This window comes from Littorina saxatilis, linkage group LG1 (genome assembly GCF_037325665.1).
Source record: "Littorina saxatilis isolate snail1 linkage group LG1, US_GU_Lsax_2.0, whole genome shotgun sequence".
Taxonomy (NCBI): Eukaryota; Metazoa; Mollusca; class Gastropoda; order Littorinimorpha; family Littorinidae; genus Littorina; species Littorina saxatilis.
The window spans coordinates 38044758-38070950 of record NC_090245.1 but is presented as its reverse complement, the minus strand read 5'-3'; the positions used below and the strand labels follow the sequence as shown (position 1 = coordinate 38070950).

General features: G+C 42.4%; 2 protein-coding genes across 2 annotated transcripts in view; both read right to left on the bottom strand.

The window, feature by feature from the left end:
- LOC138968755 (uncharacterized) overlaps positions 1 to 26193 on the bottom strand; it is a 63017-nt gene that overhangs the window by 35446 nt on the left and 1378 nt on the right. The window contains exon 2 of the mRNA XM_070341400.1: positions 12863 to 13175. Within this exon, the coding sequence (XP_070197501.1) occupies positions 12863 to 13175 (313 nt within the window). The remainder of the gene's footprint in view (positions 1 to 12862; positions 13176 to 26193) is intronic.
- LOC138968747 (uncharacterized) lies at positions 22146 to 25910 on the bottom strand. Its single transcript, XM_070341388.1, has 3 exons — positions 25540 to 25910; positions 24260 to 24434; positions 22146 to 23817 (listed from the first exon to the last, which is right to left on the bottom strand). The coding sequence occupies exons 1-3, from the start codon at positions 25699 to 25701 to the stop codon at positions 23771 to 23773; spliced, it is 384 nt and encodes a 127-aa protein (XP_070197489.1). The 5' UTR covers positions 25702 to 25910; the 3' UTR covers positions 22146 to 23770.

Genomic DNA, 26193 nt, shown 5'->3' with positions numbered 1-26193 from the left:
AGGGTATGTGGGGAGTATCTCAATTTATGTGAGCGTAATTCGGACAAGCCCGCTCTGAACCTAATGAGTACATCTCTTATATGCTTATTTTTGACAAAAGTAAAATACGTTTCCATGCAAACAGATAACTTAAATACGCGGTAAACCTCAAACCTTGCGCTGGTATTAATGCGCTCTTGCCAATTTTGAATATTACAATCTATTAACCTATGTCTAAAACATTTCAAAAAAGCTTTCTCGCATTGCACACCTTGGTTTTCCCACACAAATCCGAAACCAAATTTATACAAAGTTAATCTTACTTGGGATGTCCAACAAAACTTGCCTTGCCTGTGCAAATACAACTGCATATTATAAGCTTTTTTAGGGAGTCTGGAATCATTCATCTTGACTAGGCGTAACCAATATTTTATACATGCAACATGAGAAAAAATGTACAACGGATAGCGACCAGTTTCATCATATGCTATGTCGTTTGGTGTTCTTGGCGCCACGTTTAAAATCTTTTTAAGCGCAAACGTGTGAATCTTCTCTATCTGTGTTTGTGGGTAAAGACCCCAAATTTCTGAACCATATAACAGGATAGGCTGTATCTGAGCATCAAATAGTTTCAAAAACAGGTTTGGGGAGAAATCACCGAGTCTCCATAATGTTCTTAATAACTCAAAAACACCTTTCTTAGCCCTGGATGCCATATCATTAAGAGCATTTGAAAAGGTCATGCGGGTAGTGAAAACAAGTCCTAAATACTTATAAGAGCTTACTATCTTCATCTTGACGCCGTTGAAAAACCATTTCTCGTTCTGAGAAATGTATCCCCCGTTTCTAAAAATAATTATGTTTGATTTTTCCAGGTTAACCTCTAAATCCATGTCATTAGCTTTGTGGGCAAGGATATTCAGTTGGTTTTGTAATCCAACCACGGTATCAGATAATAAAACAATATCATCAGCGAAAAGCAAAATGAATAGTTCAAGTAAGTCAGGCAGCATCTGTATTCCATGTTTACCCTTACAAATAATTTCCGACGCCAGATCATTAATAAACAGGGAAAAAAGAAGCGGGCTGGTTATTTCCCCCTGCTTGAGGCCTTTGTGACAAAAAAAGGCGTCGGTCAGTTTACATCCATATCTTACTCGGCCTTTAACTCTTCTTTATTCCCCCCTCTGCTTCTTTACCTCTGTAAACGTGTAGAGCTAGTTATTTTTCGATAAACACCCGGCAACCAAACAAATAACGACCCAGCAACAGCCTGAATCCTCGATAGCGCAATGGGTTGAGAAGCTGTTCTGCGTCGGTACTACTTTTGCGACTGAAAAGTTCCGAACGCTCTAATGTACGAAGTATAGGCCTACATCTCTGGAGCAAACAATACAAACATACCGCATTTAAATTAACAACTACAGGTTTGAACACATGAATCTCCATATACAATCCATGAGTTTGGTTGTTTTCTGAATCTAGGTCTGCTGTACACAAACGTTCATCACAAGCAAATTCCCAAGGCAAGTAACTCTCATACTTTGTCTAGCGACAAGAGTAGTTCCCCTTTCAAATTTCTTTTCACTCAGTTTCTTCGACAACAGACTGCAATCCGACGGTCACTTTTCAACAATATTTCATTTAATAAACAGATCACACGCAACCAAATGCACACATCTCATCAATTTAAACAACATAAAGCGGTTTCATACACTATTTTCCCCAGAAAACTGAACTTCATACAGTTTTTAACGTTGGAACACGGGTGCATAAGTTCGTCTGCTAGTCCCATTTGACGAAAGAACATTATCCTAAGCGATACCAAAACATATACAGAACACACAATATCTGCCTTTGCCGCCACAGCAGAATAACAGCATATTTGTGTACTTGATTTTAGTCCAAAATAGGAAAACTGACAAGAAGTGTTAACAGAATAGAATGATTTGCACGGAACTATACAACCGCGCATTAATCGATCGCCTGCGCAGGTTGACTGGTTGAGTGAATAGGATTCGATCAAACTTTCGCAAAAAAACTCCTCTTTTCTTTGAATAACTGAAGAACTGAATAACTGAAGAAAGGAGGAATAAAGAGGTTACACACCTCTAATGTACGAAGCTAAAGCTCGCATTTTTCATGATCCGCTAACTTCGACCATTATTTTTAATAATCACTGAGACTCGGCATGTAACCTCTACGTACATGCCTTGGATGGCTTGTAACATCTTGCCTTCAACTCCTGATCCGCGCAAAATAGGCCAGAGCTTACAGTGGGAAATTAAATCAAAGGCTTTTCGAAAATCAATAAAAGCAACGTACAACTTTTTTTTTCCTCAGCAAATGCCTCTGAATCATACTGAACAAAGTAAATATGTGATCAACGGTGCGGTGATCTTTCCGAAACCCTGCTTGTATATCACCGAGTAAATTTTGCTCTTCTACCCAACTCGATAAACGCTTATTAATAATGAAACTATACAACTTTCCACAGATGTTTAACAAAGATATACCTCTATAATTATCTGGTGTATGTACATCGCCCTTTTTATGTAAGGGGTGGATTATGGCTTCAGTCCACGCTTCAGGGTAAACTCCAGAGGAAAAAATAGCATTAAACAGTTGGACCAAAAAAGGAATAACATGAGCATGTGCACATTTGAAGACTTCTGGTATGACTCCATCGGGTCCAGCAGCTTTATTGGCTTTTAAATGATCGATAGCTGCCTTAACCTCTTGGAGGGTTATGCCAGAGTTCAAAGTTTCATTTTCCGGAGTGGTTTTTCCTTCATGAGAAAAATAGAGAGAGAGAGAGATAGAGAGAGAGAGAGAGAGAGAGAGAGAGAGAGAGAGAGAGAGAGAGAGAGAGAGAGAGAGAGAGAGAGAGAGAGAGAGAGAGTTGTGACGCTTATTACTTGAAGATTACAGGATAAACAACCTTGACAAGCAGAGCGAAGTGGCTGCTCCGGGCTATCAAAATTCAAGTGGCTTGCCGGAGCATTATTACCAGCACATTAAACTGCGCTTAACGAACCCGTTTCTTCTTTCCACCTCCTTACTTCCTTCGCCGATTCTACCCTTCCCCTAAACCGCACTACTCTCCCTCTCTCTTTTCTCTCTCTCTCTCTCTCTCTCTCTCTCTCTTTGCCTAAAACCTCTATCATTTTGTAATAAAGTTCAGTTTCAGTTTTCTCTTTCTCTCTCTCTCTTTCTATCCATGCAGGCAACGGCTTTTATGAGCAACAGACCGGAAGCGACCTTAATCATATCGCGGCAGAAAATGTGTGATCAGTACAGCAAGTGACAACATGGGAAATCAACATTGGCTGGTAGGGCAGCCCAACCCATGCAGAAAATTGCAACCAAATACATCTGAAGAGATTCAAAAGAGGACGTGCACGATGTGCAGTGAAAGTGTACCCTTATAAACCTTGAAACAGCAACACAGACTCCGTACTCATTGTGATGCTGTGTCAAAGTTGATACAGTTACAGTTTTGTCCATCAGTTTGATACCGAAACAAACTTTACAATGTGATTTAGTCAGTGAGAGAATATACGTACTAGAACCCGAAAACACGTCCAAGAAATTCTTGAAGGGGGTCCCACGATGATAAGAGCGGGTCACTGGACGCACCAAATTTGCGTTATCATGCGTATCGTCGGTACTGATTTCAGACTGTTATCGTCTACTAGTTTCCATACACAGAATGGACAAGATTGTCTGGATTTTGAAGACGATAACATTTTTCTGCCAGATGTGTGCCGACGCGAATCTTCGGTGTAAATCTAACCGAAATAACGTGCTTTTGTTTGTATGAATTTGGTCTCGCAGAAGTCCTCCTGGTCTTGGGATCCTCTAAAGTTCTACTAAAGGGGGTCCTTGGACCCCCTACAAATTTAAATTCGGGGTTCAGGATGCCTTACGGTAGAACGTCTATGGGAGCCATGCACTGTCTTGCATTCTTAACCAATCAAACTAAGAATTTTAGACACTGTCGTGCCCGGGAAGTTTAGGAACGAGGTTCGGTAAAAGGGGAGTGAGGAAGGTGGGTAGAGCCCGGAGGGACGACCAGGGCATAACGGAGTTCATGATTTCAGTTTTAAAACCGACATTCACCATTCTAATGTAATTTAATTAAAGTCGACATTCACCATTCTGCATATGTCATTAAATCAAAGCTAAACGTATTCGACTCTGTCGTCCAGGGCGGGTGAGGGTCAGATCGAGGTCAAATCCGGTCACCGAGCTTGTGATTGCAGTCTCAGCATTTTGTTACATCTCAGCGTCTTGCTTTCTTGTCCGGCCAACACTAAACATTTCCGACAGTGTCGTGCCCGATGATTCAAAGGAACCGGCGGGGTAGGGCCTGGGAGGATGGAGGCGGGGGGCAGAACCAGGTCATCACCAGTCACTCATCTCGTCATTTCAATCTTGAAACCGACGCTATCCTTTCTCTGTCTTGTATTTGTACCCGATCATAAATAAATAAATAAAGGAACAACAAAATCGGACATTGTCGCACCTGGGAGTGTGTGTGTTAAAGGGAGGTGAATGCTGGAGGGGGGTTGGGGTGGGGGAAAGGGTGGGGAGGCGTTTTGGGGGATGTGTGAGGCATGTGGGCAGAACAAGGGTATAACCAGACACCAACATCTTGATTTCAATCTCAAAACCCAAACCGGCACCACTCTACTGTCGTGCGGGATTATCCAACACAAATCATAGACAATGATGTTCTCGAGCAGAGTTGGCGCCCGGAGTTAAAAATCTAAAGAAATATCTGACACTGCTTCGGCCAGGGGGCAATGCTGGTGGTGGATATGAAGGAACGAAGGGTTGAGGGGGTGGGGGAGGGTGAGACAAAAACTAGGTCTTCATCCGTCATCTGTTCTCTCTTGCATAAAACAAAACAAAAGGGAAAAAAAGAGAAAAAAGGAGAGAAAAAAAGAGAGAACAGAGGATGAAGGGGGGAGGTAAACGGCGGATGATGTGAGATCTCGGGTCGGGGCGTCGAGATGATGTTCGGAAAATTGGCTCTTCGATTTCAATATCAGTACCGACAAATCAGTAATGCACTGGCTTCCATTATCATCCCACGAAACATAGAGGACTTGCACAACAGAGGGCGGAAGGTGAAGGTGAAGGTGAAGGTGAAGGGGAACGGGAGGGGGGTGATCCGAGAGAAAGGGGGATGGGCATGGTGGGGTGGGTTCTGGAAGGTCGCTGGAAAAAAAGAATCCTTCAGTTTTAATATCAGCACCGGCACTGCGGAATTGTCTTGCATCATTATCCAACAAAAATGGAAGAACTGCACAGCAGAGGGCGGAAGCAGTCGTGAGGACGGGGAAGGGTAGCGTAGAATCGGAGGGGAGGGGGTTGGGGTCTTGATTGGAGATGGAGGGTTGAGGTAGGGGGTGGGAATGAGGGTTGGAAAATAGGCTGTTCGCCGCTGAGCGACAGGCGGTATGTTAACGATGATGTTCACTGCTGTGGGAGATCGATGTATGGACTATGGAATGTGTGAAGGCAAACACAGACTTCTTTTCTTTCAGCGGAAAGAAGGAAATACTCGACATGAGGAAAATGAAATTGCCGTAGGCGTTCCCATACGGAGAGTCGCTCATGCGCCATTCAGGAAGATTTGCAACAAAATCAAACAGTCACCGATGCAGAAATGCATCGACTCACAGACAGACTTCACTCCCTTCCATGTATTCCCACACAGAAACACACACACAAAGATTCCTACGGCGATCTTTCGACGCAGACCGCAGTCGTCGTTACGAACATTTTTAGAACATGTTCCAATTCTGCCGCAGACAGAGAGACAGACAGACGCGACAACATAGACACAAAGACAGGCACAGACGTACACACACCGACTCACACTCTTTTGTTTTCTATACGCCCCCTCGTCCCAATGAAAAAAAAAAAAATAAAAATAAAAATTACAGCTCCCTTACATGTCTGACATCGGCATGTGCTTGGAGCATTATCAGTGCAGTCACCATGTGCTTCAAATGGAACGTGATGAAAACCGTTTGCCATGTCTTCATCTATTTCGTTTTTTGTTTTTGTTGTTTGTTCAGCGGAAAGAGTTCTTGAGGCACAGTTGCCCCCCCTCCCCCTCCTCACACACACACACACACACACACACACACACACACACACACACACACACACACACACACACACACACCCCTTCTTTCCGTTCCTGGCACAAGAGTGCACACAAACGTGGAGATAAACAGCGAAGTTATGAGATCTTCATACAAGGTTGCTTGTTTGGCTGTTTATTGCATATTTGCAGCTCTTTTGAATCCCATAGAGTGTTGAGCACGAGAAAATGCACAACATGAAGGGAACCAAGCGCTGGATCAGATTGGTTGAAACTGAGATTCGATTAAGATTTTAACCAATACATACCCCGTGCTTGAGTCCCACCCAGTTGGGCACGTTTTCATGCATACCGCCCCTAAGCGCTGCCAGAATTGTGCACGTATGGCCATACCTGGTTGACCTCGTGCTACTACGGGCGGTCCTACGGGAGCTTCTCTTGTCGCAAGCTGCAGTATTCCCTGAAAAAACCCTCCCGGTGGAAAAAACGCTCTGAAACCGAATTGAACGTTTTCCCCTGTACTGAGCCTGTTTTAAAGGACAATTAGGACATCTTGACATGTCAGAGACCGAAAAAAGACGGAGAAGAATAAGACATAAGTCGTTGAATGCTTGTACTAATTAAGATGTAAGTTTTCTTCTTTGCTCTATCTTTGATGGAGCTCTTTGGAAAACTGGCAGATAATCAATCGCCTGGCTGCTCTGACCTTTGTTTAGTTTAAACTGCTACATACAGAGTTGGTTTCTTTTTTTAATAATCGGGTTTTGATTCGATTCCCCCGAGGCTATCTCTCTCACAGCACCTGCCCAATCCCACATGTTTGTTTGTGAGCTTGTTTTTTGTTTTCTTTTTTTTAAGCGAGAGTGATGTTTGAAATGTTGACGTCCAAACGCTGCACCTGTTAACATTGCAATATTCCCTTCAGCATAATCTTTCTTGAGAATAAGCAGATGATACTAATCAACTTATCGATAAACACACCTCTGCCTGATCAAGCTCGCTTAAAAAAATGTAAAGAAGTCAACGATTTGAACGAAATTTTTTTCGATTTATCCTTCAGATCAGAAAGAAACATACATCTACCCGATAAACGTCTCTTCCAAAGCCTAAAGAAGTCAAACATTTTAATAACATCTTACCTTTGTCGATGGTCTGCTTTCAAATGTGCACTGTGACCTTCTGGACGTTCTTAGAGTGGGGACGTTCTGGGACGTCACACTGGGAAAAACTGCTTTGAGGGCACAGTTTATCCCGGACTCGTATATCTCCCTTAATTCTGACATCCAAAAAGCACTCCCACGTTTGATCTCAAAGGACAAAAGTGAAGTGCATTATTGAACCTCTCTCACAAGTCTTAAGGTGTTGTGGTAGGATTCTTCTTTTCCACGACAGGAGAGGTGCAAGAAAACTCCGAAAACTCCGAAAGACTTTTCTCTTAGAAAAAAAAAGTTAACTTTCGAACCGCACAATCGTGGTGTTGGGAAGTGAAGGATGCTGTTGACTCTTAAAGTGTGTGCAAATAAAATAAAACAGCAAAACAGCAACGTGTTATGCATGATATGAGAAAGAAAGGGACGTAAGCGCTCTAAATGCATACGACTTGTGCAACAAGAGTGTAAGTTATTTGGAACCAGTCTCCTGGCACCTGGGAGAATAACAAGCATGGATTTCGCAATTTTACCGTTCAAAACTGTGCACCCCCTGAGCCGCATAAAAATGTGAGGTGTTCGCCCCGGTAGAAGCATCGGATTTGAGAGGGAAAGTCTGAGAGAGTATTGAAAATTGGAGTGTGGTCATAAAACGTCTATGCACATAGAACTAGAAAACTTCTTCAGCGCATGATTTAAAAGCTTACGGGGAAAAATCTCTTGATAACGAGTAGACAAAATAGAAGACAAAGACGAAAAGACCAGACAAAGCTGACACACGATGTGGAAAATGATCCTATTAGTATTCTTTTTGTGCGCACATTTCTGACAACTTAGGGAGGAAGTACAGGCGAACATATAATTTATGTGTCGGTCTTCGATTCGTTCGTGCGGATAGTTAAGAAAGGACGGGAGACATTATCCTAGAGGCATTTCTATGATTTCTCCAAGCAAACTTCCTTCTCAGTTCAAGCATCACGGTTCAAAGTTTTGCTTTTAAAACTCAACACTTACTTTCAACAACCGCCAGCGTAGGCAAAATGCAATTTTTGAAGTGACCGACGCCTGGTAAATATTTTGCGTGAAGCGTGCAACCAGGCTGTTGATTTTTGGAAGGCATTCAACAAAAAAGACGCACTTAGTGCATTTAAAAAGCCGGGACCGATCTGTGATGTTTTTATATTTAGTCAAGTTTTGACTAAATATTTTAACATCGAGGGGGAATCGAAACGAGGGTCGTGGTGTATGTGTGTCTGTCTGTGCGTGTGTGTGTGTGTGTAGAGCGATTCAGACTAAACTACTGGACCGATCTTTATGAAATTTGACATGAGAGTTCCTGGGTATGAAATCCCCGAACGTTTTTTTCATTTTTTTGATAAATGTCTTTGATGACGTCATATCCGGCTTTTCGTGAAAGTTGAGGCGGCACTGTCACGCCCTCATTTTTCAACCAAATTGGTTGAAATTTTGGTCAAGTAATCTTCGACGAAGCCCGGACTTCGGTATTGCATTTCAGCTTGGTGGCTTAAAAATTAATTAATGACTTTGGTCATTAAAAATCTGAAAATTGTAAAAAAAAATAAAAATTTATGAAACGATCCAAATTTACGTTTATCTTATTCTCCATCATTTGCTGATTCCAAAAACATATAAATATGTTATATTCGGATTAAAAACAAGCTCTGAAAATTAAATATATAAAAATTATTATCAAAATTAAAGTGTCCAAATCAATTTAAAAACACTTTCATCTTATTCCTTGTCGGTTCCTGATTCCAAAAACATATAGATATGATATGTTTGGATTAAAAACACGCTCAGAAAGTTAAAACAAAGAGAGGTACAGAAAAGCGTGCTATCCTTCTTAGCGCAACTACTACCCCGCTCTTCTTGTCAATTTCACTGCCTATGCCGTGAGCGGTGGACTACGAGTATACGGTCTTGCTGCGTTGCATTGCGTTCAGTTTCATTCTGTGAGTTCGACAGCTACTTGACTAAATATTGTATTTTCGCCTTACGCGACTTGTTTCTTCTTCTTCTTGTTCTTCGTTGTCGTGCTTCTCCAGATGTTCTCTCCTGTGGCGCATACAAAAGTCGCCGTCCTCTTTAGAGCCGACATGCCTGAGGTGTGAGAAGCAAAACTAGATTAATGCCACCCGAATAGGTGGTACGCAGCCGCGGGTTCGGATTGGTTGAAATTGAGATTTGTTGTGATTTAAACCAATCAAATCCCGCGACTTGTTCCCATCCAGTTGGGTGGCACAAGGTCGCCATAAAGCTTCTGCTGCAGGGGGTCTCGTCCGGCCAAGCTTTTTGTCTTTCTATCGCCTGAAAGACCAGTGGTGCTTCACGTGACGGTTCAATCGAGAAGGAAGGTATCTTTATAAGCCTTGGATCAAGCCATTGTCCCAATTTTTCACCTTGCAGAAGCAGCTTTTGAAAGCTTGAGTTTCAAAGGAAACTCCCACTTTTTCACTTTCCATCAGACTTCGTTCTTTTGCCTTGTTTGTGACAAACGGAAAGATTGACTTTCAAAGACATTTCACAAAGACTGACCTTCAAGGAAAACGTCACTGGAAACGCCTACGTGTATTAATAAAAGCAAAGGATTTGGTTAACGGAACCACATCACTTCTGAAAGCCCCAACACAGACATACAAAAACACAGACACACACAGACACACACAGAGACACACATGCTCTCCCTCGCCCCCTCTCTTCGTCACACTTTCTCTCATTCTGTACCACCCCCTCTCTCTACCCTACATCTTTCTCTCTCTCCGGAGGAAAATCAATTAACAAGCGTGAAACCAGAGAGCACCCACGATTTCTCGAAGGTGTCGTGCAAATGGTGTAGGCAAAGTGCTCCAGAAAACCAGGGAGATAAAATCATCACACACACCCCTTCCCCACGCGCACTACCTCCACTTAAAGGTACCTTGGCCTTGCACGATTACCATAGCCAAGTGGTTAAGAATTCAACTTTCAACGTGGAATTTCCGGGATTCGAATCCCGGCTGCGCCTGGTGAGATGACAGATAAGGGTGGAGATTTTTCCCCCGATCTCCAAGGTCAACTAAGTTTCAGATCTGCTATAGTGCCTTCGTGTGTACGTGCAAGCAAAAGACCAAGTACGCACGGAAAAGATCATGTAACCCATGTCAGATTTTGGTGGGTTACAGAAACACGAAAATACCCAGCATGCATTCCCCTTAACAAAATGACAGAAAAAAGCAGACTAGCTGCTTAAACGGCAGGTCATACCAGTGAAAGCCCACTCGTGCAAAACACGAGTGTACATGTGGGAGTTGCAGCCCACGAAAGCAGACGAAGTCCTTGACCTTCCACTATAACCATAAACGGTAAGATCCAATAACACAGTGGCGTAAGCGCTCAAGACATAACATGTACAATTTCTTTGAAAACAAATAGTTGAGAGCTATGCGGATCACGTTTCTTGGGCCGACGTACGCGAGAAAGTTACCGACCAGGTGGGAACCAGACATTCCAGAATTGAATGAAGAAAAGTACTAATCTGGGGTCGGATTGATCGAAATTTGAGGTTCACTTTTCTTAATTTAATCCTGGCCAGCGCGCCCTATAAATGTCCGCGCTGTATATGCAACAAAAGCTAAATTAAATATTACTATTCTCAGCTGCTCAAGCAAGCTAACTTCCGCAGTCGACTGACTATGATAAGTGACACCTTGTCCGTAAGGTGCGTTATAACAATCGAACGCCAATATCGCTCAGTCTTACCGATCAAGAAGGACACTCCACTAACCGTTCGTATTGAATGACAGAGTGTGTGTGGATGGCGAACTCCATCTGGGGTCAAAATGACCTAGACAAACAAATTGCAGGCAAGAAACTCCGTATCCTATACCTTACTCGATGCCCTTCCCTCCGCACGCAAATGACTCCCCCCCCCCACCCCCACCACCGATCCACCCGTTCTCTACATGTATTAGTATTAGCCAGAAGTACATTGTAATCGGAAGCAGTCGACGCGCGGTTAATCAATCGGCCATTGAGCTTTTTCCAGAACGGTTAAAAACGGGCGTCGACAGAGCCAATGAAGGGGGATAGGAATTTATAGATCATATACCTGTGTATTAAAACCACACCAAGACAATTACCAGTGGTTTTACGCTGTTTGGCTTATTTAATTCATGTTCTTGTTTTGCTTTCGTTCTTCTTTCGATCTCCCCCCCCCTCCCCCTGGGACTGACAAGAAAACAGCTACAGCGTTTGTGGAATCCCCATTTCCCTTTTTCTGCTATTGATTGTTGGCGCTACCCTGGGGTTTCAAGCAGACAAGAGACAGGGCTCTCTGGTGGCTCTAGGGTAAGGACGCGGTGGTAATTGCTTCATCCGTCACATCAGCGGACCTTGTGAGCCGGCTTATAGACCATGTAGCAAGCAAGATGAAGAAGGGCGTACGCGGTATTACGAGAGACGCAGAGAACAGACACAGACCGACGCATTGAGGTAGGCGTTGGCACAAAGCATACATGGGAGGATGCACACGCTTAGGCGCAACCCAGTTTAATGGTGCTCATCAATGCGTTCTCGCAAATACGGACACAGACAGGTAGACAGGCACATAGACAGACAAACAGGTAGACAGGTACATAGACAGACAAACAGACTTACAGGCCCTCTCGCTTCACTATGGACTTCTCTAAGCTTGTTTTGCATCCAGCGCTCAAAGAAAATGGCGTGAAAAATTCGACAGCCGACACAAATTCGCTTCAGCATCAGAAGCGGCCGCAGCTACGATATGAACAACGACAATAGCAGCGACACTGACCTCGCCAAACGTAGTCTATATCTTCATATCCAGAGTAAAAGGGACCCTAGGCAGTTTGTTCGGCAGATACTCAAGAAAATTATGAGGAGTAGAGTATACCACAACCACCACTATCATCACCGCCACCACAGCCATCCCCTTCCCACGTTTATTCAACCTATCTGAGCCTCCCTCTTCATAACCAATGAACGAGGCACCCTGGGCAGGTTGTTCAGCACATACTCACAGGAAAGCCTTATTCTTACGTTGACTTTTGTTTTAGCACAACTGATACACCTTACAGAACCTATCACCCCTCTCACTCGCCCCACTCTCATACAGCCAACCGTAGTCTCCATCTTCATAGCCAATGACACATGCACCCAGAGCAGTTTGTTCAGCCTGTACTTACGGAAAATCCCTATTCTTCCGTGTTTTTATTGTTACAACTTGTACACCTTTCAGATACGATCACCCCTCGTCCCACTCTCAGACGGTCTACCGTAGTCTCCATCTTCATAGCAAATGTCAAATGACACAGGTACCCAGGGCATTGTGTTCAGTCTGTACTCACGCAGAATCCCTATTCTTGCGTGTGGTTTTAAATTTATTTTTTATTACAACTTGAATATCTTTCAGAACCAATCACCCCCTTCCCCTCTCATATACAATTTACCTTAATCTCCATCTCCATATCCAGAGCAGTTTGTTCAGCAGATACTCATAGGAAATTCTATTCTTGCGTAGGTTTGTTTTTAGTGCAACTGGTACATCTTTCAGAGCTTAACACCCCTCTCCCCCTCTCATACAACTTTAACCTACCTTAGTCTCCATCTTCAAATCCAGAGGAACAGGTACTCTGGGCAGTTTGTTCAGAAGGTACTCAAGGAAGATCCCTATCCTAGTGTAGAAGATGTTCTTCTCGAAGAAGCCTTCCATGTTGTCGAAGTCGACATCCAGCCCTTTGAGAAAGAGCACAGTCTTTCTGTCGAATGCGATCTGATGAGCTCTGTTCACCAGCGCGAGCCTGCTCGCCTCTTCGTACACCACGATGCGATTGACGTGAGGGTTGCGTGACGCAATGATCAATGACGTCAAACCCACGGGACCGGCCCCGATGATGACGACCGTGCACCTGTCGATAAGAGAGATAAGGTAAGATAAGATAAGATAAGATAAGATAAGATAAGATTACCAGTACTCTTTATATACGAGGTTAGTGGGATTAGAAGACAGGTGCTTTTTCACATCCAGCATTATTGACGAGACGGACTACTCTAGGAATTTGAAATGATTTAGTGAATAAAATGAAGCTCTCGAAGACTGAAGTTGGTCGCTCGTATGGCAAACAAACAAACAAACAATCAAACATAGTGACATAATTATGCATTATCGCCGATCCAGCGAACGCACAAGGATTTGTTTGTTTGTTTGTTTATTTGTTGCTTAACGTCCAGCCGACTACGCAGAGCCATATCAGGACGAGGAAGGGGGGGATGAAGGGGGCCACTTGTCAAGCGATTCCTGTTTACAAATGCACTAACCCATTACTTGTGTCCCAGCAGGCTTTAGTAAAACTAAATTAATACCTACTGGAAGATTACCAGTTTCCAGTATGTTAAAATAGGCTTAACCTATCTACTGCTGGACTTACATCAGAACACTAACAGATTAAACTATACATGAATCGCAAGACAAGCGGCAAGAGAAGAGATTTTTGGAAAAAATACAGGTGAATGAGCAAGAAGGCAGAAAAAAGAAAAGAATTCATGAAGAAAAAGAGAGCATGACAGGAAAGAGGAACCAAAAATCTACCTAACAGCAAACTAGAAAGCTCCTGCGGTTCCAAAAACAGGAGGGGCCTTTAATTTCATAACCGCAGTGCCCCACTGCGGGAAACGCACAAGGAGAAAATGTGGTAAATTCCCAACACGCTGCCTTCACACGTTTTTACGACAATCATCACTGTAACTTAACTTCAAACCACTTTACTCAATTTGACATTCATTCCTCCGCCATGACACACACTCTTAAACTAGGACAAAGTAGTTCGCCTTTGTTAACACTGTTAAGTTTAATATTAACATTGATGAAATAAATTCGAACAACGAAATCATGGTCACTTCAAAATATACCAGATAAAAAGAAAAGCAGTGGCCACAGGATAAAAGAAACCGAAAGGAACAACAACAGCAAAGCATATCCTTCCGCGATAGGATGACAGTCAAGTCGGAGCACAGTCGGAAGGTATCGTCCACTGGACTACTACTATCACAGAAAGACTACAAGGTATGTCACTCACCTTCGAGTCTTCTGTGTTCTTGGAGTCGCTTCCTGGGGAAAAATATTGTTCAAGACGGGTTGCCTCTTCCTACAGTTTGTGTAAGGTCAAATAAATACAGTTGAATGATTGTTTGAACTATTATGTGCCTTTAGTTTTCAGCTTCCGTCCGCTGCAGGTTGTTTTTAACCATCATTTGGACGAATCTTCGTTTGCGAGCCGCTAATCCACTTGGGGACAAATCATGTATCCGCACCGAATATGCATACCAGCGCTCATTGGTTAATAACAGGATATTCGATGATTAATTTCCCGTGGGTAGCTTCCCTTTGCTGCTCAATATTTACATACGTTTTAGACCAATGAGCGCTGATATGCATATTCGGTGCGGATACATGATTTGTCCCCAAGTGGATTAGCGGCTCGCAAACGAAGATTCGTCCAAATGATGGTTAAAAACAACCTGCAGCGGACGGAAGCTGAAAACTAAAGGCACATAATAGTTCAAACAATCATTCAACTGTATTTATTTGACCTTACACAGACTGTAGGAAGAGGCAAACCGTCTTGAACAATATTTTCCCCCAGGAAGCGACTCCAAGAACACAGAAGACTCGAAGGTGAGTGACATACCTTGTAGTCTTTCTGTGATAGTAGTAGTCCAGTGGACGATACCTTCCGCCTGTGGTCGGAGCCAGGCGAGTCGACAGCTTTCAGATGGTCACTTCTCGGTTTGGTGACTGCACACATATTGGTTGATGTTGATGGTACCAACGTGCACAGGCCCTGCAAACAGTGTTGTTAGCGTTTGCTGGGATGTGGTTGTGGCAGTGGCAGTGGGGACGGCTGGAGATGAAGTGGCCGATGCGGGCGAAACCAATGTGTCGTCTGCTGACACTGGCGACAGCTCCGAGACCTGTGCAGTGCCGTTTAGCATCAGACTGAAGCCACGGTGTTCCTCTTGGGAAATGCTGCTGTAATTGTTAATACTCTGGACGTTTTTGTGCCCAGATAGCTGCATTATTTTGGTCGGAGGAACGTTATTCTTGGAAAGGTTCTGCACTAGGAACTTGCGTGCAGAGTGGTTGGTGTACCTCGGGTTGATGATCCCAGCTTTTCTGCACATGTTTTTCATGGTTGCTGACAACTTGTTGACGCCGACAGGTTGGCGCTTGAACCATGGAAATTCTTCAGATGCAACTTTTGTGTTTGTTGCACAATAGAAGGGGGAACTTGTCTCGGAGTAACCTTTTGGTCAGAGAGCTGCGTATGTTTTGTAAACTGCGACAGGGCAGCGCTCATCGTTCGACGCCCAAGCTTTCGGACAGACATCACGCACAGACTTTGGATTGTCGCCCTGGCATGTTTTGGATTGTCTTTCGCAAAATTGGAGATATTCTCTGCCATTACTGTCTTCATGCAAGGACACGTCTCCCCACTGCATGTGCCTGTGAGGAGTCACGCTGCGCAGACCAAAGTTGACTGTGTTTTGCCACCACAGAGAATTCAGGATTGCTTCTGGATCTGCGACTCCGATCTATTTTGTCTGCCACAGCTTGTCAACATCTTCATCTTTCAGCGGTTGAGCCCTGTTAGGTAATAAGTTGCCACAACCTTCCTGTTTAACAATCTTCTGCTTTGTCTTCACGACTTCTCTCAGTTGTGCAAATTCGGGGCCGTCTATAACGGATGCACAGTACTTTTTATATTTAGTCAAGTTTTGACTAAATATTTTAACATCGAGGGGGAATCGAAACGAGGGTCGTGGTGTATGTGCGTATGTGTGTGCGTGCGTGCGTGCGTGCGTGTGTGTGTGTGTGTGTGTAGAGCGATTCAGACTAAACTACTGGACCGATCTTTATGAAATTTGACATGAGAGTTCCTGGGTATGAAATCCCCGAACGTTTTTTTCATTTTTTTGATAAATGTCTTTGATGACGTCATATCCGGCTTTTCGTGAAAGTTGAGGCGGCACTGTCACGCCCTCATTTTTCAACCAAATTGGTTGAAATTTTGGTCAAGTACTCTTCAACGAAGCCCGGGGTTCGGTATTGCATTTCAGCTTGGTGGCTTAAAAATTAATTAATGACTTTGGTCATTAAAAATCTGAAAATTGTAAAAAAAAATAAAAATTTATAAAACGATCCAAATTTACGTTTATCTTATTCTCCATCATTTGCTGATTCCAAAAACATATAAATATGTTATATTCGGATTAAAAACAAGCTCTGAAAATTAAATATATAAAAATTATTATCAAATTTTTTTTTTCGAAATCAAGTTAAAAACACTTTCATCTTATTCCTTGTCCGTTCCTGATTCCAAAAATATATAGATATGATATGTTTGGATTAAAAACACGCTCAGAAAGTTAAAACAAAGAGAGGTACAGAAAAGCGTGCTATCCTTCTCAGCGCAACGAATACCCCGCTCTTCTTGTCAATTCCACGTGCACTGCCTTTGCCACGGGCGGTGGAGTGACGATGCTACGAGTATACGGTCTTGCTGCGTTGCGTTGCGTTCAGTTTCATTCTGTGAGTTCGACAGCTACTTGACTAAATATTGTATTTTCGCCTTACGCGACTTGTTAGACTTCAACTGTCGATGGATGCTGCTGAGAAGGCCCCTCAGCGTGGATGGTTCATACTCTTTGCCATCCGGTTTTTTCAAACTCATGAAAAAAGAGCAGAGAATTTTGCATAATTCTTGTGGTTGGATGGTGCTAATGTTTCTTTTGTCCCCGTGTTTCGCCATAAACGTCGATAGGCGACGTATATCGTAAACCGTTTTTCGGAGAGTGTTCTTGTTCTTGTTTGTCTGAACGAATGAGTCTATTGGAGAAAAATCATAAATCATGGATGACTCACTTTTTTCTTCATCGACTTCATCATTCGCGTCATCACCAAACATGTCTTCGAACAGCTCATCAGTCAAAAATTCTTTCAGTGTTGACAAATCGGTTTTCGTGGCAGTTGCCATTTTGTTGCAAAAGTAGTTCTTCATGAATATGTAATTACTAATTTACATAGCTTGACCTTCCGGTTGATCCCATGTACTACTAATTTACATAGCTTGACCTTCCGGTTGACCTCATTTACATGAAAAACACACGTGTGATTTGAACGATTTTTATATCACGGGTATCTCTCTCACGTATGTAGGATAAACAGTTGTGCTAAATTGACCCGCGTCAACCCAGACCATTCGCAATAAGGTAAGAACCACTTTTTGATCCGAAGACTGAAGTCTTTCCTCGTCTCAACATAGAGCACTAACTTGCTTTGACCCAGTACCTACGGTGATATCGAGTTCTTCTTATAGGCAGAGATTCCTATCCCTCCGGCTTCCCATTTTACGTACACACGTTTGAAAACTCAATCGGCTTCACTCGAATTAAGATCTCTTCCCGATTGCGATGCTGTACAACAAACGAAAAGTTTACAGCGGTTTCCTTTTCCTCGCCCTGACTTCATTCCTTGATGAAGTTAGATCCTCACAGACCACTTCAATACAATCTATTCCCTTGCCACTTATGGTAGAACATAAAGAAGAGGAAGAAGAAGCTTCCAGGCTTTTCAATAAGCACCTTCAGACCTTTACAGAAACTTACAGACGCTTAAAGGTACATTTTTTCTACTATTAGCGATCATGTTAACCACCACAGATCTTTCCAGACTTTTACACGGAATAACAGCATCCACGTACACACACACACACAAAATCTAAATTCTGGCCGCTTCGTGTGTACATTGGGATTTTTGTTGTTGAATTAGCTCCCAAAATGACATCTGCTAATATGTCAATCTGCTAAACTATTTCAGTAAAGAAAATCTGACTCTGTACAGAATGGAGCCAATCTATTGATTTTTTGTATGTGCCCAAGTGTACTGATGCTCTCGTTCCCTTTGAAAGCCTGGACGGATCTTTAGTTGTGAAGATGTTTAACACGAGCAGAAATGCAACGTCAATGTCAAGGAGCCTGGCTCGGAGGGTTGGGCTCACTTCGAAATCAGAGGAGCAAAGCCCGACAATGCCTCTTATCTCAATTCTTTTATTCAGTTAACGTTTGCACAATACTCACTGTTAAACTATTGACTTCAAATCTGCATCTCTTTCCCCCGCCCTGATATTATTATTATGATGAAGAGCTTATATAGCGCGAACCACAATTAACTGTGCTCTCCGCGCTTTACATATTAATTTCTGCCGTTTGAAATGGAATTTTTTACAGACAGACAGACAAACAGACATTTTTTACACACAATATATAACGCATTCACATCGACCAGCAAACCTCAAGCCTGTTAGGCGAGCCTTCACCTTTCACGGCCTATTATTCCAAGTCAAACGGGTATTTGGTGGACATTTTTATTTATGCCCATACAATTTTGCCAGGAAAGACCCTTTTGTCAATCGTGGGATCTTTAACGTGCACACCCCAATGTAGTGAACACGAAGGGACCTCGGTTTTTCGTCTCATCCGAAAGACTAGCACTTGAACCCACCACCTAGGTTAGGAAAGGGGGGAGAAAATTGCGGCCTGACCCAGGATCGAACACGCAACCTCTCGCTTCCGAGCGCAAGCGCGTTACCACTCGGCCACCCAGTCCTTCGTGGTCGGCTGGGTGTTAAGCAAACAAACAAAAATCTCTTCCCTCTTGCGATTTTGCACAATAGAAGAAAAGGTTAGAAAGCTTCTGTTTCCTCATTCATGCGTCTTTCCTTTGTCTAAGTTACATCCTCGCAGACTACTTCAAAATAACATTTCCCCCTGCCACCTACGGTGAAACATAAAGAAGAACAAGAAGAAGCTTTCGAACGTTTGAATCGCCGCCTTCGGACCTTCACAAGACACTTCCAGACGCTTTATAGATTTACTCTTTCTTCAAACCTGACTTCCGTCTCCACGTCAAAGCTGTTTGGAATTTTACCCTGGCTGTGATATTGCACAAAGGAAGAGAATCACATTAGTTGCTCCTATTTTCTCTTTGACATTTTCTCCTTTGATGCCTTTTTGTTTGGAAAAGTCCAAGGTTTTTAAATATCCCCAAAAACTTGAAAATCGAATGCCAAATGTTACAAACATCTCTGGAAAAATATTTTAAAATTTGAAAAAAATTTGTTGTTGTTGTAGTTGCAGATTTAGTGTTGCGGGGCTAACCAAGACAAGTCGCCTGGGGTCAAGTAGTGGTCACGTGATTTTTGGTACACTGTGACGTCGGTACACTGTGACGTCACAAGTTATTGTGTTGATTCTACCACTAGTACCAGCTTGATTTTCACACAGAAAAGTCACCACTGTATGCCCGAAAAGAATGCCTCGGTGGAGGGCAGCCGCAGACTGCAACAACTCGTCAATGTCCCTAGGCATTTCATAGCACACTTTCCCTCACAAAACTCTGAGTCTCTTGTGGAAATGGAAGAGATGTGTGCAGCACAAGCGTGCAGATTTCAAAGTGTCGGGCACTTTCTGGACACAGATTTCGCCATTTTTCTGCAGCACAAAAGTTGGCGTTTCATCCCTGAAACAAATGTTTTGACCACCGGCAGTGTCTTCCCTTCATAAAAGTCCGGAGAGGGCAGTATTACGCGAGGCTGGTACAGTCGACGAGCCATCGAAACTCCGAGGCGACATACGAACAGCGGATTATCTCACAAGAAGGAATGCGTTGAAGGTCAGAGTACATGCTTTTATTTTCATGCATATGTTCTGCGCGAACTTAGAATCCGGTTTCATTCTAGAATGGACCGGGTCCAGGTTGGAATTCTAACCCTGCGCAAGTACAGGGGTGCCATTCTAGAATGAAACCCTTGAATAAAGGGGGCCGTAATGTTTGTAGGTAAGACAGAGTTGTCTTCCCTTGAATTATCTCCACCTGCACCTTCCCTTTGATAAAATGGGGCTGATTTGTCTACCCCTGAAAAAATCCTTTGGCGATCTTGCGATGTCATGTCAAGAAAGTTGACACTCCTGAGTAAGCAATAAACAAAGGCAGACCATAGCAAGGGGGACTACCAGGGCGGTATTGTTTGCAGGGCAGTTGTTTTTGTGATGAGAGCCGGTTGCGGCCGCTTGCAATGTCAGCGCTGTCTCCCTCTCGGAAATGTCCGGTTTTTTGACAATTTTTTTGACAGACAGACAGACAGACGGTCAGACCGACTAACCGACAGACAGACCAACAGAAGGACAGAGTGAGTTATAGAGCTGTTGTCACAGGTTTAAAAAACGTTGACATTATATCTTCATAACTCAGAAGACCAACTTCATGTATATGAATAAGATTAAAAGTTACAAGCGAGATCAGCAAAACACTGTCAGTCCGGAAATTTCCGTTCGTAGCGATCAGTGCTGAGTGTCTCTCAAAATCGTAATCACTTTCAGAACATCACAATCCCAATTCACGATGTCTTTGAGTAAAGTGTAAAAAAAACCGGAAAAAAACCCCAACCAAACACACAAAAAAACAAAAACAAACAGAAAATCCACATTTGTGGCTTTGGCTGTGTGATAGTCTAACTGAAATGACTATTCCAACTTGGACCCAAATTCCAACCTTGCGCACGGCCGATTCTAGAATGGACCAGCAACAAGGGTTTCATTCTAGAATGGCACCCCTGTACTTGCGCAGGGTTAGAATTCCAACCTGGACCCGGTCCATTCTAGAATGAAACCGGATTCTAAGTTCGCGCAGAACACATACACGTAAACATTGTTTTGCTGCGCAGCGAATAGAGCAAGAGTAAAAAGTAGTCAGGGTTGTGGACACGTAAGACAATGCGTGTGTCACGTTATCTATTCTATTCAGTCGCAAACTATCCCCTGATATCAATTCATGAAATTGGCAGCGTTTGCTGGAATCATGGTTTAATGCTATTTTTACCAGATCTAAACTTTTGGTGGATGTGCAACCGGTAAGGTAAACAGACACCTGCATGCTAGAGACAAGAAGATTACGAATTGTGCAGGGAATTAATCTTTCTGCATTGACTGAGAGACGCAAAACCAGTCTAATTGCTACAACATGGATACACATCCAGACGACTTCCAGAGGGTGTCTAAATGTTCAGTGTACTGTATAGATCAGAAGCATACTTTCGAATTGATTTATACTCACGCTCATTTTCTCTCTTCTTTTACTTCCAGACCTTTCATCATCACTCACGGCCACTGGTCAGAACAGGTCACTAGACACTGAGACCATTCCAGATTTCCCGGTTCTCCGTGATCACAACGCAACTGTTGACCAGTCCTGTTCCTACCGTCCAGAATCACCACAGGAGAAAACCAGCGTGCCATTCATCGTAAGATTTTTGTTTTGTTTTGAAAATTAGTGCCTTATTCTAGCTTTGCAAAAAACGAGAAAGTGTCTTTGACAGATACCATCCAAATAATACATTATGAAAACAAGTACAAGTTCATTTCTACTCATGTTAATCGTTTATGCTTTCTGTGCTGAGCGACATATGGATTGAATTTCGTTCGTAACTCACCTCCCGTCAACCTGCAAAACTATATCTGTCGAAGTAGTTTCAAATAAAGTCAGTATGCTTCCGAATAAAAAAATATAAAAAAAGGGTATTTTCTGAAATGTTTAATTATAGACCAAAACAAAACATTCACGAGTATGTTGTTGACCTGATGGTCTTTATGGTAGACAGCAAGAGTTGCATGTTCAAGAAGTTTAAGCAGTACATTTGAAAGAGCAAGGTAATTTAAGGTGGTATAATTTTAATGGTAGGTTCCACTGTGAGGCGACATGGAGGGTATCTTTGACGGACTCATTCAACATTCATCATTCATACCCATGCACATCACCTCAAACACATAAGCTTTGTTCTTGAGTCAAATTTATTGGCTTCATAAATATTGTGAATTTTTGTCCGTTTGCAGATTGGCTTATCTATGAATTTTTTCGAAAATATCTTGCGATCAACGTACGCATAATGTAACACGTGAAGAAGAACATAAAAAGTTCGTCAAAAGGAATCTAATTTGCATTTCAACCCATTTGCCTTCCTTATTGTTATTTTTTTCTTCATAAAGACTACTTGAAATAAACAAAATGTTTAACCATTTCAAGGCCTCTGAACACGTTTAAAAAAATGCAGGTCTTTGCTCACTATATCAGATCTGCCAAGGCTCAGTTTACACAGGTAAAATCATCTGTCGACTTGAACACATACCAATAATCAACAGCCTCACTGCTTCTTGGAGCTGGATTTTGTGTGTGGAATGAATTAGACATATGGCTTTTTACTTTTAGAATATAATTCATAGAAGATGTACATTCGTGCAGAAAGGCTTTAATTTAATAATTAGGTCTTCGTGATGTTCTCTTAACATAACTAACATGTGTTCCCTTTGCCGGGCCAATGAACCAGTTTTGTGAATATGCAGGTTAAACTCGTGCTTTTTCTGTGTTATCAGTGTATTTCTCACCCAGGCATGGATGCCTCCTCCTAAATGGACAGCCCTTCCCGTGTAAACGATTGGGTTCAAAATCTCAAATCTTACCAGGCTTTTACATGGGATATGGCCATCCTTCCGTTTTGAAAAATACCAGAACTGAACACTCTGTATGGGTACTCTCTTTGCGAATGTAGAATTTTATGAATTAATTTCTTAAACGCCACACGTGTAAAACATTCCCTAAAAAATCCAGCTCCAAAAACCAGTCAGGATGTTTATTCCTGGTATATGTTCAAGTCAAGAGATTTTTTTTCTATGTAAAAGTCTTCGCAGATCTGTGTAGTGAGCAATCCTGTTTTTGAAAAAGGATGTGCCTTTAAGCCTGTATAGACGGTTTGATTGTTGAGATACCTGGTGGCAATGACCGCACGGGTGGCAAGAGGTAGTAATGCACAGATGACAACAAACCGACCTGCATTTAAAAAAAAGTTAGGAGGCCTTGATAGGGGGAAACATTTTGTTAATTTCCAGAATCTTTATGAAGAAATAATGAACGAGAAGAAAGTCTGGTCTTGAAGTAAATGTAAATTAAACTATGTATACTTTTGACAAACTTTTCTGTTCTTATTCACATGTTAAAATGTGTGCAGAGATCGTTAGTTACTTCCCAAAAACCATGTTTCAGGCAACAGGCAAACGGACAATACTGGACACAAGCTATGCTGACCGGCTCATGGACTGACTACCTGATGCTGGAGTACACCAACAGTGGAAAAAGTCTGGAACAAAATGTTGCAGAATGTGAACCATGTACCGGACCACGTGACAACTCAGTATCATCTTCAAACCATGCAGGAATCTGTTCAACCAAAGATACTAGTTCAACACAGTCACACGATTTGTAAAAGTATATTTCAGCCTTCTGTAGCTCAGGGAGTTTGAACCCCACTCTTCATCCGTTTGGAAAAGTATCTCTGATTGTTTTGACTGCACAGGTTGGTAATGGTACTCTGATGCTTCTGCCGAGAAACCCCACTCGCTAGCGCACCAGCTGCCTGTTATGGGTAAGCGACGTGCCTGTATTTCCTGCAAAGCAAGACAGAATAAAACAGCAGCTTAGTTTGAGCTTTTAAGACATTCGTACCAGAGAAAACGTGTACGTATTTGTTTGGAGAGGGTGGATAGAATCATTAGACACGCTGTGTCTATGTGACGTAGAGCAGGTTTTCACATTCATGCTGAAGCACTGTGTGATCGCTATTCTTTCTGGCATATCTTACCTTGATTTCAGATAGACTGGGAACCGAAATGAGGATGTCTACATGAATAAACTATGCTGATATGTATGCGTTTAGAAATAAAGAATAGTTTTAATGATTATGATATATGATGGGTTTTTTTAGTTTTTTTTTAACCCAATGTGATATTTTCGTATTTGAAAACAAATTGTACACTCTGTTGTCAATTTTACTTTCAGATGAATAAATCTATCATAATGGAAATCATTTGTTTGTGTTGTGTTACTTACCCATTTTGATCAATGTTGAGTCGTCCATATTCCTGTGTGTACGCATAGTATGCAGTTTGAAGGTAGTAGATGTCCGAGCAAACATAGGAGGATGTGCTGTTAGGCTGTCCATCTCCTCATCCAGGTTTTCCAGATATTTGAATTTCGTTCCCTCTTGGAGTTTCTGCACTGACACCTGAAAAGCAAAATACACGTATCACTCTGTGATCATGGCAAAATACATCATCTGTATGCCCCATTCAAATAATACCTTGAGATTCTAACGTATACACAGAAATTGCAGTGGATCACAAAAACAACACGAACAGTAGTACATGTATATATTCAGTTTAAAAATTCATGCAATGAGAGTCAATAACCCGATTTTACCCCAGGTAGATTCAGGGTCCCACTGACTGAATCTCATATGGTTGCTTTTCGGCACACACCACACATTTTTAATGGGACTGTGAGGTTTTGTTAATACAGTAAAATATATAGTAGCAACGTACTGTCTGTTCGTGACGTTTGAGAATACCGATCTATGCACTAACGCATTGTCTTTTTGTAGTGTGACTGTCTGATATTGCGTCCTCCTAAAAATCAATAATCAAAAAGTTTGAACTGCTTGTCTGACACTGACAGTGCTTATTTGCTTCCAAAACGGCTTGCGATATCACGCCATCAGCGTTTCGCCACTGCTCAGAAAATCTTATGATTTCAGATCTAGTTTGAGATCGGAAATCACGTGTGCTCGTTTAAAAAAAACTAAATTCATTTATTACTTCCCTTTGACCGTTTCGCAAGAAAAATGTCAGGATCACTATTAGTATTAGCACATGAAAGCAGCCCACCGCCATTTCAAAAAAGTTTCACTGTTTAGTGGTGTCGATGTCATGTAGTGTCTTACTGTCGCAAATAAAAATACCAGGATAATTACAGTTTTGTCCGCAAGAAACAGGCTTTGCGCAATGTTAACTTGCTGTCTACATGTTTCGTTGTGTGACTGAATAATTACTCAGAATTCCAAGAGAAAATAAGGATAGTCGCGTGTGAACATCACCGTGGAAGCATTTATTCTAAACTGGGCAGTTCAAGGACGAAATCCTTGATTAAAGATAGGAAAATAAACAACACCAGATGCCTAAAATAATAGCATAAATCCATAATCTTTACATGCTTACAGATCTGTGGAAGAACATCAACTGATCTGTGAAAAACACACCTGACTTCGATCTAGCATGCAAGAGGTAGCGACTACGGACTAGTGTGTCAACATCACAACAAAGAGAATCACATACCATTTCGTATTGCCGCTTATGCTGGCTCTGTTTCAAGCAGTTCCTTGTGGCCTCGCCAGCATTTTGACGACGAAGAGGCTCAAACGGGCACGCTAAAAACCTCAGGCTGGCTGAAAACCGGTCCGTATTCCACTTGTCTTCCTCACTGCTTGAGCCGGCCATGTTTGTTGTTCAAGGCTCGTGACGTAGCACACGTATGTGCACAAGGTCATGAGCCAAGACTGCGCGCGCGATGGAACGATTCAGAACAACCAAAAACGAGTCAAAGTATACTTTTTGGATTTCTGTGTTCATTTTTACACACGCATTTGTGGTTGATGAATTAAGAGGGTCAACATATCAAAAGTGACCCTAAACCTTGGACTTTTCCTTTAATGTTTCTTCGTGTGTTCGCCGTTGCACAGTGCTATGTTCCCCCAGGAATCCAGAGGAATAGGGCATGTACGCCGTGAATGCAAAACTCTGCTTTCTGATAGCATCTTTTGGAGCTATTCTGGAACACTCGTCCCAAAAAATTGCTCTTCTTAGGAACAGCGTTTGAGGAAAACACTGCATTTCCGATAACATCTTTTGAGCCTGTGTAAATTAAAAAACCCACACACAAACAAACCCGAAACAAACGAACTTCCGTACAATAAAAACAAAACAAAAACA